Here is a 14,986-nt window from a genome sequence, read left to right as displayed (position 1 = left end):
TGAGAATATCAGTGAAATTGAACTTTGAATTTTCAGCCATTTGAGTTGAAACTACACGTCGAGGCTCAGTTGCATTACCATATAACCACCTACAACGAAGGTATAAACAAGTTTCAAACCAGTCTTCATATATATTAGCCCCTTTCTTTATTTATCTTTGAAATACTTTTATTCAGGTTATTCAATTCAGTCAGTCTACTAAATTCAGTTGTTTTTATTTCTATTTATCGAATTCCTATTTATTCCTTTAATCAAATTGCTTCTCCTTTTATTTAATCTTGACGTTTTCTAATTGATTTGACTTTGTTTGTAGTTCCTGTTGATGGTGTGAAAGGTAAAACCTGGGGTCCTTCTTCTGTACATCAAAAAGACCGAAGTTATTTTGTTCGACCGCCAATAGTGGATCAATGGAGTAAGAGTGTTTCTAGTTTGGAAAAACCTCTAAAAGCTGGTTTACCTAAAGAAGGAAGCTCTAATGAGTCAGGTAGTATTTCTTTTTATTCATACTTTACTTTTGAGCTTCATTGTCGCAACTATGGTAACAAACTAAGGTTCTTTGATATGGTAAAACCAATGGTCACATAGGTATCATACCAGATGGATAGATGGGTATCACTACCAGCTGGATCGAAAAATTGTTTAGTGAGAACAACCTCATATTTGATGATTATTGAAAATGATAATTCTAATCGAATCCTAATTTCAAGGTTTTTTGTATTTAAAAAGAAAAATTCTCGGAAATAGTCAGAGAAAATGGAATCAGATCAGAAAGCCTCACTATCAAAATCGTCATAGTCGAAAATCCTTAATCGAGCATCTTCATTTCCCGGTCTTGTATATCGAATGAAAGTTTTATTTCAGTATGTAATTTCAGTATATAAAAGAGGACTGATGTCTTCGTTTTTCCCTGGTACTAGGGGCATTCTTGACAACTGTTGATAAGGACGCCCCCCCCCCTCTACCTTGGAAATGCCAAATTTTTCCAAATTTCCAGGAACTTCTTAATCAAGTTGTCAAATAAAATCTATTTTTTATTCCTCCCCCTCCAAAAAAATACCCTTTGCATGTGCCTGGTTGTAGTGTAGTGATTAAGGGCCCTTTTTTGTTGTAAATTTATTGTGAGACTGCTCAGCAACTGTACTATGTGGTGTGAAAATGGTAATTTTTGTGACCATCATCATAATAACCTGGTCTTTTGGGACTAGGAGACCAGTTACAACACCGTTTCAATAGTTTCGTTATAACCAGATCAAGATTTAGTATGTGTTGGACCTCTAAATTATGAAGATTTGTCGAATGAGTTAAAATCGTGTTTTGTTTTTCCAGAATTCCGGAAATAGTTGAAATTACATTCTTTGAAGTTTATGAATTTGATACGGGGTTCTAGACCGTCCTAAGTTTTTTTTTTTGGGGGGGGGGGGTGGGGGTATCTGACAGTGTTTTTTTTGTGTAGGTTGGGTGTCTGAGACCGAGTCAGTCAAGCTTCTTTTGCCTTTTTTTGTCTCTTTCCTCTCTGCTTATTTTGCCTGAATTGTTTGGGTTAATGTTGCATTTTGTTAAATCCCTTACAGGCTGTAGCGTCTAGGCATTGTTATGATGTATACATTTCTTATGATAAAAAAAAACAATTATTATTATTGTTGCGCAAAGATGTTTAGTTCGGATATACATATAGCGATCAGTAAAAGTATACACATAGCATAGGTAAAAAAGTCTTTGAGGTGTTATCTACGGTATGAGTAATGTTAAAAGCCTGGCTAAATTTGGCTGGTTGATGTTATTAAGAAAGCTGGTTGAGGTAAACACAGTCCGAGAGAATTAGGAGAAATAGTCTTCGTCTTGTCCCTTCATATAAACATAGCCTCTTCCTTTGATTTAGGCTGACACAGCCTTTATATTTTTATACCTTTCTTTTGAAACATTTTTTTCAAAACCACAGTCACAAGAAAAGAATTCCGAATGTTCTTTCGTTAAATAGAAAAAATAGAAATTAGCTGTTATACAAACAATGAAATGATAACAAATGGTAAAAAATATACACAAAATAGAAAAGATCAGTCAAATAAAATTAATCAGAAAAAATTACAAAACATTTAAAAGACGTAACTAACTAAAAGTTATTCGAATAAAAACAATTGTCAAAGATAAAAGTCAACCAAAAGTAAGAGAAAATGCGGACTCAAAAGGGAGTAAGAAGGGTGGAATTAAATATTAATCCTGCCAATAAAGTTCTTCATATACCTCTCCATTTTGTAGTAAATTGGAGGAAAGATTGAGACCTTTTGTTCTTTCTCCCTTGGGACGACAACTGAACCACTTGCAGACAGCTGTTAATATCAACATTTAAGGATACCATATCTTGATTAATTGTATCATGTCTCGATATCAAGCTTTTAATTTAAGATGGGAAATTCATTTTATATGTATTTTATTATTATCCTAACATTAAAGTACAATAAAGAAAAAAATATTGAGATTTAAATCTGGGTTCCAGCATAGCAAAAAGGATAATTTAGAAACTAATCTTGAAGACCTCAAAACAGAGTTACCCTTTCTCATTTATGGACGAACCCAACATATATATATATATATATTAGAGTTTTTGTATAGATGGATTTATTTATTATTTATGTATTTATACATTTATCATATATATATATATATATATATATATATATATATATATATATATATATATATATATATATATATATATATATATATATATATATATATATATATATATATATATATATATATATATATATATATATATATATATATATGAATTTATTTATATAATAAGTTTAAAAACCAAAAGGGATAAAAAGAAATTTGGACGCAAATAAAGATTGATGTTAAAAATTAAACAAACCGAAATTATTACCCTCCTTAAACCCTCTCTCTTCCAATTTGCCATTTGCTCTTTACTGGAAACTTACTGCAATGTAATAATCCCCCGATGGGTAGTTACTGTTGTTTTATCTATTTTCCAAAAATAGACGTGTTCATGTTTTCAGAGAAAATATTAGAAATTTAACGACTTTAATTTTTATCGACAGAGGGGGGGGGGTCACTCATATTCAGGGTAACTTACATGATTTTACATTAAAAGATTTTTTATTGTTGTTATCTTTTTCCCCTTTTTTTTGCTTTGTTGTTAGGATTGTAGCTTCAAGCTTTGTCAAAAAAAAGTTATATACCGTTTTTCTAGTCAGATCTTCAAAAGTGTGGGCTTTCTTAATGTTACTCTGTGCTGCTGTGCTGCTTGTGATGGTATTACTACAAACTTTAATGTAGGCTAACTGTGTTTTAATGTATAGGCTTTTTAATTCAACTGATAAACACTACAAACACCAGCCATTCTTGTAATTTATCTTTTGTTCTTGGCTCTAAAATCTTATTTTTTTTTCAGGTTTTTACGAGGACGGTCGCCAAAAATCCGAACGAACGACGACTGCCAGTGGTGAAAGAAAACGGTATAAATATGGTATAGTTGAACTTGTCTTGGCGCACGCCGCTGCTACGCTAAGCAGTGTTGCCACTGGTTTTGATGTGAGATTAGCAAGAGCTGCCATGCTTAGTCCTAAACCTGTACATAGTCAACGAAGGTAATCTTGTTAAAACAATGTATTTACTGTCAAAATAATTCTTGTCTCATTCAACGTCAACCCTTCAAAAATATCTGGTTGTGCATCTTTGGAGGCTGCAGTTTCGAAATCTAGGATTTAGAGGCCTACTTAAGCTGTTTCTTCTTAATATATATTCAAAGGATAAGCTAGTGTAATAATTTTATTTAATCCAGTCCCTCATAAATATAAAATAGTAAACATTAAAGCCCTCGAAGAGACAATCTTCACTGTATGCCAGGTTATTGAGAAAGGTCGTGAGTTCCAGCGTACAGCATACATCACCTTTTTTTTCTTTAAAGCAGCCTTTAACTCGGTCGACCATGAGTCTCTCTGGCTGATACTGGGACGAACAGGACTCAGGCAGTTGCAATAAGTGCTATAAAGTATCAGGTTGTGTGTCAGCCATGGTGCAGTTTATGAACGTATTGAAAATTATTGGTTTTCAATTTTATTAGGATATTTAAAGTCCAAAAAAGGGAGAAATGGGGTGGTTTTCTGGTACTACCGAAACTTCTAATTTGTCTATTAATTATCTTTTTAGATTTTATGCTTGTCTTATTAAGCTGTACAAGGCATTGCATAACATGTAAATAATCAAATATATCTCTGTAGGCCATCCATTGACGGTTCTCCCAGAAGTTGGCCTGAGGAAAATCCTCGGAGGCAAGCCCCTCCTCCTCCTCTTCCCAGTGAACATTCCCAAGTTAGTTCTCAATCTAGTCAAATGTATTTGCATCATACTTACCACGGCCAAGGACAGAAGACAAGACCGTCTTTAGGAACAGATGCGAGACCCCTTAGATTTGCTGAGGCATGCTCGACTCCTAATAGCCGAAGGAGGCGTGTTTCTGGGCGTAGTGATACAGAGGTAAGTTGCAAAATTTGGGGTGTTTTTATTACACTAAAACATTTTCAGCTAAGTCTTTAAGTGAGTGAACGTCTTGATTAGATTACAAATTGAAAAACCTGATTTGTAATTGTCATAAATTTAAAAAGTGTGACTGTTGTTAATTTTGAAAATTTTTCCTGGAAGAGGGAAAAAATACAAATTGTCGACTTGCTGGAATACATCAGCATATTTTAAATCTGTGAAACTGAACTCTCAATGGTTTGTCTTCCATACGACCTAAAATGGAAATCTACGAGCTTTTGGGCTAATCAATACAGGCTGGAAGTCCTGTGTCTAAGGCCGTATCCGGGGGTAAGGGGGTTGAACCTCTCTTCGAAATATTTGTCCGAATCGTAAAAATGGAACAAAAATGCATTTAAACAAAATTTGATGCGTTTAAAAAAATTGCATCCCTCCCCCCTCCCCCTCTATTACAAAAATTTTGGATACGGCCCTGCCTGTATCGGCTCTTTTTTAGTGTCGGGACGGTGAATCAGAATCGATAAGCGTTATTATTCGAAGGAAAGGAATCATATTGCCAACTGGTAATAGAGGAAACTCCGCTTTGGCTATAAGAAGAAGAACACCCTTCTATCCATACCGAGGAAAATCATGAAACTACTTAGAAAGACTGAAATAAAAATATTATTCGCTGCATTGTTTCTTTTTTTTAAACTAGACTATGTTTTACATAATAACCTAGCCCAAATATAAATTAAAGCTAAGCTTTTTCTGATTTTTCTTTTTATCTTATTCTGCCTGATAAAGCTGAGCTGTCAGTTGTGATAATTCCTTTAATTGCAAGTAAAACTGTGACAAAAAGTTTAAGTATCCTCCTACCAACTCCTACTTTGGTAAGTTGTTCAAGTAGCTATACAAATTATTCAGTTTCTTTTTTTCCTTTTCCTTTTGCTGGATCAGTGTTTCTTTTGTCATATCTCCCGCTATTATGATTATTACCATGGGTAAACTCTCGAAACTTCACCAATGCTTAGATTACAAAGGCCCATTGTGTCCCTACCCCTCTCCAAAAAAAATAGAATACTAATAATATGACACCAATAGCCATTAGGCTATTTGTGGTCCCTGAAGTGTGGTATTTCGAGATAGAATCTGCCTATCGTTTTGTTCTCTTTGTAGGAGAGCCTTCCTTGGTAGTTTAAAGGTATTCACTGCTGTTTTTCCCCATCCTGTGAACGCAACCGTTAGCTTCAGACCTGCTTGAGCAGGTGACACTCTTCCCATAAAAGAGAAGAGTCACCCATAACACGCCAGCTACCAGTTGCCCTTTATCCTCAGAACTACAACTAGCAAGGGATATTCTTTGCATCTTATTGTCATCAAGAAATCCTGTTTTGTAACACGGTCGGTGCTTCACATGTCTTAATAGATTTTAGAAGGGTTCTGGCAGCCATTACTGTCTTTAATCAATCCAGTCTCGACATATTATTGCACAAAATAGCCTGCTTTATATTCAGGCATTGGTCTGGATGACCAGTGGCTGGATGATGACTGAAATTAGCAGTAGTAGGCAATTTTTGCGGCTACTACTTTAAGTAGTACCCGCCGAAGGTTGTCACCACTACCCCCATATAAGTTTCCATTTGTTTTAAAATAAATAAATACCGTTTTTCATTTACATCCATGATGTGCTAAGTGATTGTAAAAGTAGCTAGTTGATGTAAATTTACTTCGAATGTCAAATTGTCTGCTAATAGAACATCTTGACAATATCGGAGCATTGAAAAGGCTTTTTCAAAGTTAGAAACTCTTTAACTTTCTGCAAAGTTCTGAGACATAAGTAAAGTTGGTTTTGGCATTTTAATTGCCTATTTTTTTCTCATCGGAATTATTATTTTTGGGTACCAGATCTTTCATAGATTTTGAAACGACAAATGTATATGACCTGAAAAAAGAATTGTTAAAGTTTTCTTTTGACAAATGGTTTAAGCCCTATTATTTGTCAATGACACTGTTTCAACTACCCATGTATACAAGAATGTGAGTTATGTCCCAGATTTGGCACGTGAGCTGTATTTTCTGACCGATGTAAAGAGGTGACCCCCCCTCCCATATCTATACAGTGGGGATTCCCCTCTTGATTCTCTCAGGGTGATTGAACTTAGGACCTGAAATACCAGTTAGCTATTTAGCTAAAAAAAAAAAAAATTATAGAATTGTATTTCTTGAACTTTCTAAAAATATGACTGATATTTCTCGAGTATTCAACAACATGAATAATATTTATATCATAGAAAACAAACAAAATATGGGTACCGAAGCGAAGCTCGACTCCTGCTAGAGGACCTGTCCTCTTGACCTTCCGGAAGAGGCGTCTTTTCTAGTGAATTTTTTTTTCCTGTATGAGCCAACCATTAAATATTAGTAATAATTATTTAATAGACTAACGTATTAGCATTTTGTATAATAGTTGACGGTGTCGTAAATTTTGGGATAGGCATAAACTAACTAGCTTGCAGTTGGTGTTCGAATAGCAAGAAGAGCAGACTAGTTACTGAGCAATTGGAAAAAGACTTCCATAATTAGCTATTTTGAAAAGCTTTTTTTGTGTGAGATTGCAATTAAGAACAGGTCTATAATAAAAACAATAAAAGTAAAGCATTTTCATTGACAACTAAACCAGTGTTGTATTCATAACATGATAACATACTGAATCGATGGTATATTGCCATTACCCTTCTAGCAATGCTAATCTACATTTATTTGAATGGGTTGATTTTTATTACTATCAAAAAGGAGAAAATGTTTCTTAATAGTTTTATCTGAGTTTTTTCCTCCTGACTTCCTCTCTCTTTCTCCCCCCCCCCTTTATTGATATCATTCTCTATCTCTCTCACTTTCCTTTATTGGTGCTATCTCTATAATTACTGAAGAAAGTTTATTATAGAAGTGGTACGACTGAATATTTTTCGAGATTCATCACTCTTTCATTATTGACCTTCCCAAAAGATCTGTCAGAAAAATGTCGCTATTTTTAGGAAAGCCTAAAACTAGTTTTATCTTATTGTTTACTTTATTTGGTCTTAGTTCTTTTAATTTAATTAAATGTGAATAAAATATTATTTTATTATGCAAATCATTAGTCTGTATTTCTCTGTCTTAGGTTGTAACGGGTCACGCTGAGTATTCAAATCTTGCTTTGGATTACAGCGGTTCTGCGCCTTACGAAGGGCCTGCCCTACCCCCTAAGCCTACCTCTCCTTATGTAAATATAGCTCAAGAGATAGACAATCGTCTTTATGACAATCTTGCCATAATTCATCGGACTTCTGGGACTCCTCTACACAGAAGAACTCGATCGGGAACTTCAGCTGCAGGCGTCAATCCAGGTTTTACGCTAGAAGATGAAGAATCGACCGTCAAAATGTATTCGCCCAGAGGCACTGACGGAGATTTGCGATTAGGGTAATTTGTTTGCTTAATATTTTTAATCCTTTTTCAGGAGATATTTTGTATGAACAGCACAGTAAGAATTGTTTTCAGTCGTAGATTATGAAAATTCCAGCCCTTTCCTTGAGTAGGCTCTTATAAAATTATGAAGAGTATGGGAAATCGGTAACCATGGAAACAGGGGCTCTGGTCGAGAAACACCAGCGCCTTCTGAAATTTGGTGGTTAGTGAAGGCCATAACTTTTTTCAGCTTAAAAACACCTTCCTAAAAGGGTTCTGGAGTATACATTAGATCAAGATTTCTAGACATATTAGGTATTCTAAATAATTAGCTAGTCTACTTTTAACCTCTAAAGGCGTGTAGGTTTTCCTGAGCTTTAAAATGTATAGGAATTTTTTCACCAGTACCAGCTTAAATCAGCTTGTCTGTTGTCAAGTTTCTCGCGCTTACCTGTGTCTACTTTGCTCGTTTTTTAGTAAAAACAGCTCTTGAAACAAACGAAATATGATCAATTCTGTATTTACTGATTGTCTTTAATGGAGAATTTTGGGCTTTAACTAGAATGCTGATTGATAATCTCAAATATTCGACTCTCTTTGAAAATTTCTACTTTTTAATGAAGTTGCCAGACGCTGCCGTAAAAATGGTGCTGTTGGTTCTCTTTTTCATGTTAAAACACCGGAAAATCAATTGCCCATAATCTTTGGGTAGTCGGATTATAGATGGTAATTCATAAAAAAAAAGTTTCAATTCGTTATTGTCATTAGTTTTCCCAACAAAACTTGCAGAGGCTAAGTTTTGCATACACGCAAAAGAACTAATCTAACGGATTAGTCGGATTATAGATGGTAATTCATAAAAAAAGTTTCAATCCGTTATTGCCATTAGTTTTCCCAACAAAACTTGAAGAGGCTATACGTTGCATACAAGCAAAAGAACTAACCAAACAATTCTTTTTGGGAGATGAATGCGAGTATGGAAAATACTATTGTAACTTTGTAACGATGTAACATTGTTTCTTACTCTCAAAGAGAATAGTTTGAATAATATTTAGCCGAAATTACCGTCGTATTTCAACTTCTTTTTTCTTTTTTATATGTATATATATATATATATATATATATATATATATATATATATATATATATATATATATTTATATATAACAATTCGATGATGTACTCAAAGACTTTTTGTAAGGTATACACTTTTTCCTTTGGTTAAAATATTACGTGAGCTGACTTTTTTAGCAATTAGGATGGACTCTTGATATAGTAAGCTATTGAAAACTTCAAGAAAGAAATCCTTGATTTTTAATGTACGAATATTTTCTGCAAATCAATATCTGACAAGTATCTAAACAGAATCAAACAAAACAACAAACTGGGAAAGTAAACACTATTGTTTGAAAGAAAGGGGGAATAATCTGTTGAATGTTACACGATACACTGTTGGGGCACTAATTTAGCTTCAGGGATAACTTTTACTATTACCAACACTGCAAGCATTTTGTAACATTAAGCGATTTGGGATCAGCACTGGCATATCCCACCCTGTCCAAAGCCTCCACTATGGATGCCTCAAAAAATTATGTACGACCATACATAACATAACACACGTACATGTACATAACAACTCAAAATCATTTGAAACCAGCATAATTCTTCTTTTTTTGTCTCTTTTTTAATATCATGGTTGACGCAATAGCTTTGACTGTGTAAAAATAAATTTGCATCACAGTGCGTTTTCATAGATGTGTGCTCAGTGGCCATTCATTTAATTGTGCTTACTACGTTTTACCTAAGTCTTGAACCAGCAAAATTTGCCCTGGAACCGCGATGTGGGTCCTACTTTAATAAGAAATTATAATTATTCATACCAATTTATGTTGCAATAGAAATTGCAATGGAAAATGTGAAAAATGTAGGGTACATGATGTGCTCTGTTTTATATTGCTCATATTGAAATTCTGGTCATTTCCTTTTTAATTAGTAACGTCCTTAACTTGTAAATGCTAGCTTTGAATAGAACACAACACCATACATTAAACCTATTCTTACCGAGTCACTGATTTATGAAGCTGGAGGTAGAAGAAGTTTCGCTTTGGGGGCCTGTTTCTACATCCTTCACACGAAAGAACCCTTCCGTACGAACTGCATGGACTTGAGTTATTTTCAGACGCGTATAATGCAATATTACCATCATAATCTAATTAACGGTATTGTGAAAACTTAAATTCTAGCCTTGGTTGAAGTCACACAACTATTGTCAACCACTCCATTAATGAGTCATGAACGGTCACGAATCGAGAGATGCAACACGGCTGTCCATTTGAGCTTCTGCAGACCCAGAAATTCTTCAATTCCTCAATTCAGGCGCATGATCAAACATCATGTGCAACTTGCTCGTGTTTTGGTATAACGCAGCAACCTTTTCATTTAAGACCGTTCAAAATAGGATTCATGAGCTATCACGAATCGGAAGAGGCGTAACATGTCTTACTTATGAAGTTGAGGAGGGAAGGGGGCTCTGTCCCCATGATCGTGATTTTGGTCCGGTAGTTACGTGGGCCAACGTCTTTCATAGATATCCACCTTTCAACTAAAACGTATCTGTATTTTAAAATGGACTTCGCTTCACTATTTATACTACATAAACTGAAAACAAAACTAATACAATAAAACAGGATTAGGAACAGAAATGCCCTCAAGTATCCTGCAGATCTAAAAATATTCAAGCAACCTCAGTTTTTCGTTAAGAGCCAGTTTTTCAGAATTCTACAATTATAGGGAAATATCACTAGTCAGTGTTTTTGAACCAGTTTTGCAGATATGTCTTGCATTGGCTGCAGAGCAGTAATTTAGTCCTTTGAAGTTTAACTTCTCTCTTTCAACTTTACTTCCATCAGAAAAACTTTGTTTTTAAAATAATCAATTTTTATTTGTTTATAGTTTTCAAGAATATACCTTATAATGAAAGTTGTCTTTTTGTGTTTTGAAAAATGAACCAATGGTCAATAAGGGAAAAAGTTTACATATAAGGGAAAAAGTAACTCTAATAGCTTCTTTTCCCTACATAGCAACAATTGTATTTATTCTTAAATTATTGTTGGGGGTGATTTTGTTTGTTTTTAGTTTAGTGTTTTTTTTTTCTTTTTATTTTGTGCTGAGGACGCCTAGTTTAGATACAGGCAAAATATCCGTGTTATTTTAATCTTTCATCTCTTTTCTTTTCTACTGGCCGCAGTCTCGCTTTATTTTTTTTTTTTTTTTTTTTTTTTTTTTTTTTTTTTTTTTTTTTTTTTTTTTTTTTTTTTTTTTTTTTTTTTTTTTAGTTTATCTCTCTTTTTTGTTTGTTATACATTATAAATCTTTAAAAAGGTCTTCGTCCACCTTAAGCGAAGAAACTAAGGAAGTCAATACGCGTTTTTGTTAAAGGAGATCAATAAATATATGTTTTACTTCGTATCTCTCTTAAACCTTCCTTTGAAAAAAATCTTCAACTTTTTAGGATCATGGTTACCCTCCTAAGGGGCACCAAAAGAACAAACTTTGACCCATAGTAACCGTAAGTTAAAAAATGTGTTTAAAAAAAAAATTGGAAAGTTAGGAAGAATCTCCATTTGAAGTTGATCATGAATGGTGACTGTTATCTTGATTAATCTTGATGATAAAAGTTAGTTGCGAAAACAAATTTGTTGGTATTTCGAAAAATACCCTGAAACCCCACAAAACCATAGCTGGAAACCGCTTTTAGGAAAATAACATTCCCAACAAATCATGTAAAATGTCCAAGCACATTATCTTGGATTTATTGTCCTTGACATCTTTGAGGCGCTATAGATAAAAATTAAATTAATTATGAAATGTTTCCTATTTGAAATATTCACAGATGTTAGAAAAGTAAGGGTATTTAAAGAATCGAAGATGTGTACTTGATTCTGTGGCAGTGCTGCAAAGAATTTTGGACCTCTGAGTACGGTTTCGTCATTATATCTTATTGGACTCCAATATTTTAGTATGACTGGACTTATTATTTGACTTCTTAATTTAAAATAATACCAGGAATATTCTGAAAACCAGTTCATGATAATATTTCAAGGATTATGACGGCATTTCAGGAAATGAGGTAATGGTAGTCAGCCAAATATGACCTCATAGCCAAAGAACTTTACTTTTCAAAAGATGCATGTGTTTAATTTTTCATATGAAGATGCCATGGAGCTTTTTTTTTTTTGTTCTGTTTTTTTTGCAGAAGATATTTCAGTTGTTCTGCTTTGATGCCTTTTTCTCTCTTTATTCTTGTTAGAACACTTCTAATATATTATTATTATTATTCTTCGATATAATAACTTGTGATCTGTAAAGCTACTCTACCAGTAGCTACGAATATTAGAGCTGTTTTCATGATCGGAGTTTAAAATCTTCTGTTTAGGGTTTAGATCCTGAAGAATGAATTGCAACTATTACAATTTGCGTTCCCTTGTGTCTTGGCCCTCTTTGGGTAAAAATTGGAATTTTGTAGCACAAAATGGTAGGAAACACCTCTTTGCTGTGGTTCGTCAGGATCATAAAACGGGAGGCTCGAAACCTACTCTTCATGGTTTTATACCACGAGAAATTGTTTAGCTATCATAGAAATTCTATCCTCTGTCATTTTGACCCTCTTTTGACAAGAATTGATTTTTGGTGGGACAAAATGGTAAATAAACCCACTTTGCTGTGGCGTGATTTCTTTAGTTAACAGTCGAGTCAATTAGGGGTTGGGGTAATGGCTCTACCAAAGGTTTCCCTCCCCCAACCCCTTAGATTGTGAAAAAACACGTTTTTTGGTAGTTGTATTCAAAAATTGTGCTTTCTTGCTATTTTCATTAAAGGATCAAAAGAAAATTGCCCGGTCCCCTCCTTAATTTGGAGAAATATAATTTTGCATCCCAATCCCTAATTTTATGAATTCACGCCACTGTTCGTTACTTAAAAAGGGCACTAGATGTAGCAATTTCCTTTTAAATGAGTCCTCTCCCTTTATTCTATGACCGCTAGTGGCAAGGAAAAGGGGATTTTCCCTTGTTGTTTAAGATGTGGGACTGACTTGATTAATTACAATATAATCACTGCTGAGACAAAACTGATAATTCTTCCTTCTATTTCGTTTCATACTTCAGTTGTTTTATTTTTTTTTATATTGGGTTCGTAGTTTGTTGTGACCCTACAGTAACATACTTAAAAAGAATAAAAATATCATTTAATTACAGACAACCATCAGCATCACGAGGACTTGATAATGACATTCCTTTAGCGGAGCCTGTTCGCTTGCGCTCCAGTTTGAGAAAACCATCCTATGGAACACAGACTTGGGGGAAGCAATGGCTTATTGACGGAGTTGTTAGCACAAGCGCAACACCTCCTGAAAGTTTGAACAGTGATGACTCTAGTTATGTTTCTTCAAAAGATCTTAGCCAGTCACGGGTAAGGTTCTCTCCTTTGCCCTCTGGTGGTGATGTGTCTTCATCATCAATGAACCAACGGCTATGGCAAGGTGATTTTAAGCTCAAAAGCTATAATGATTCCGATAAAAGCTATTTGTGAGGAATTGGAAATTGTTTCTAAATAATTATACTCTTCTCTTTTGTAAGACAAGATTGTTGCAGCTAATTTTGGCATCCGACTCGCGGGAAAACAATTGTTTCTGTTTTTTTTTTTTTTTCGTTTTTTTTATTATGCTTGTGCCCAAAATTAAAGATGTATTTGACACTACATATTTTTCAAAAACGTGAAAATGACGACATGAAAATGTCAATAAGAAAAAAAACGTCCAATACAGCATTTAGCTTTGTTTTAGTATGAAGGAAATGAAGCCATGTTGTCATTGAGCTATTGACATTGTTTTTTTTTTGTCCCTATCATTGTGGCTTCCCCTCGATATGCTTAATTAATTATGTAAGTCAGCCACTGTGTCAGATGCACACTTCTAGCTTTTTGCAAATGGCTGCTTTTTGCTATTATAAATAGCTGCAACATCTGCTTTCATCATTGTATAGTGTTGGAGCTTCACTGGCAAGAGCGAGGGCTAAAGACTTTTCGTATCCAATGCTTTAGGAAAGGTAATTTTTAACCAGTTATTAAGACTGATGTTTGTTTGTCCATGTGAATTGCATGAAAAATACAGGAGAATTTGTCAAAATCCAAACATTTCGGGAGGAGGGTTGGGCTCAGAGAACCCCACTGCTAAGTTCATGCCTGGTGAAATCTATCAATGATTGGTTGTGTCAAGAGTTGTACGAGGCTGATTGTTTGGGATTGAAGAGTTAATTTGAAGTGTCGACATTTGCTAAGTGCTGAATATAAACAGAGATGTTATAGGTATATTTCGGACTCTGTGATAAGAACCAACAATATGATTAACAGCTGCGGTTGAAGATTAGCCACAATTAGAAACATTGTTAATCAAATTTACTTGTAAAATAAAGTGGGAAATTTTTAAATTGAAGAAACATAGGGAGGAAATTAATGCTTCACGATAATTTTTGAAGACAAACGCTAGTTACTTTGCTTTAAAACTGTCAAATTTGTTAATAGCTTGAAACAAAATGTGGAACGTAAAAATGCATATTAGATCCTGAAAATGTAGCCTGTTCCCTCCAACGGTTTTCCATAAATCTCGTTATCGCGGAAATGTTCATTTACAAACTGTAGATCAATCCTTCATCGTCTTCAAGCAATCAGCAACAGTCACAATTTAGGAGCCGGGAGAAACCTCCTTGACAAAGCCTTTTGAATTGCCTGCTAAGCATAATTCCCAAAAAAAAATTAGGGAAATAATTCCCAAAAAAATTTGGGAAATAATTCCCAAAAAAATTTGGGAAATAATTCCTAAAAAAAGCCCTTGATGTATTGCTAAAAGGGCTCAATTTTACTTCTAATATCAGGAAAATACTTCCCTTTAATTGATTTAGGGATTATTATGTATCTACTTAATTTGTATGCCTGTATCCTATTTATGAAGTGATGGATTCTCTAGATTATAACTAGGAGCTTATTAATGGCCCTTATT

General features: G+C 34.2%; 1 protein-coding gene across 4 annotated transcripts in view; it reads left to right on the top strand.

The window, feature by feature from the left end:
• The window catches only part of LOC136029327 (mitogen-activated protein kinase kinase kinase 11-like), a 54,107-nt gene extending 39,121 nt beyond the window's left edge, over positions 1-14,986 (top strand). For all 4 annotated transcript variants that reach the window (XM_065707603.1, XM_065707604.1, XM_065707601.1 and 1 more), the window contains 5 exons: positions 314-484; positions 3,416-3,611; positions 4,245-4,500; positions 7,646-7,947; positions 13,188-14,986. In XM_065707603.1, the coding sequence (XP_065563675.1) occupies positions 314-484; positions 3,416-3,611; positions 4,245-4,500; positions 7,646-7,947; positions 13,188-13,521 (1,259 nt within the window). In that variant the 3' untranslated portion in view covers positions 13,522-14,986. The remainder of the gene's footprint in view (positions 1-313; positions 485-3,415; positions 3,612-4,244; positions 4,501-7,645; positions 7,948-13,187) is intronic.

This window comes from Artemia franciscana, chromosome 7, assembly GCF_032884065.1.
Source record: "Artemia franciscana chromosome 7, ASM3288406v1, whole genome shotgun sequence".
NCBI lineage: Eukaryota > Metazoa > Arthropoda > Branchiopoda > Anostraca > Artemiidae > Artemia > Artemia franciscana.
Note: the sequence above shows the minus strand (reverse complement) of the source record. Positions and strands in the feature narration are given on the sequence as shown.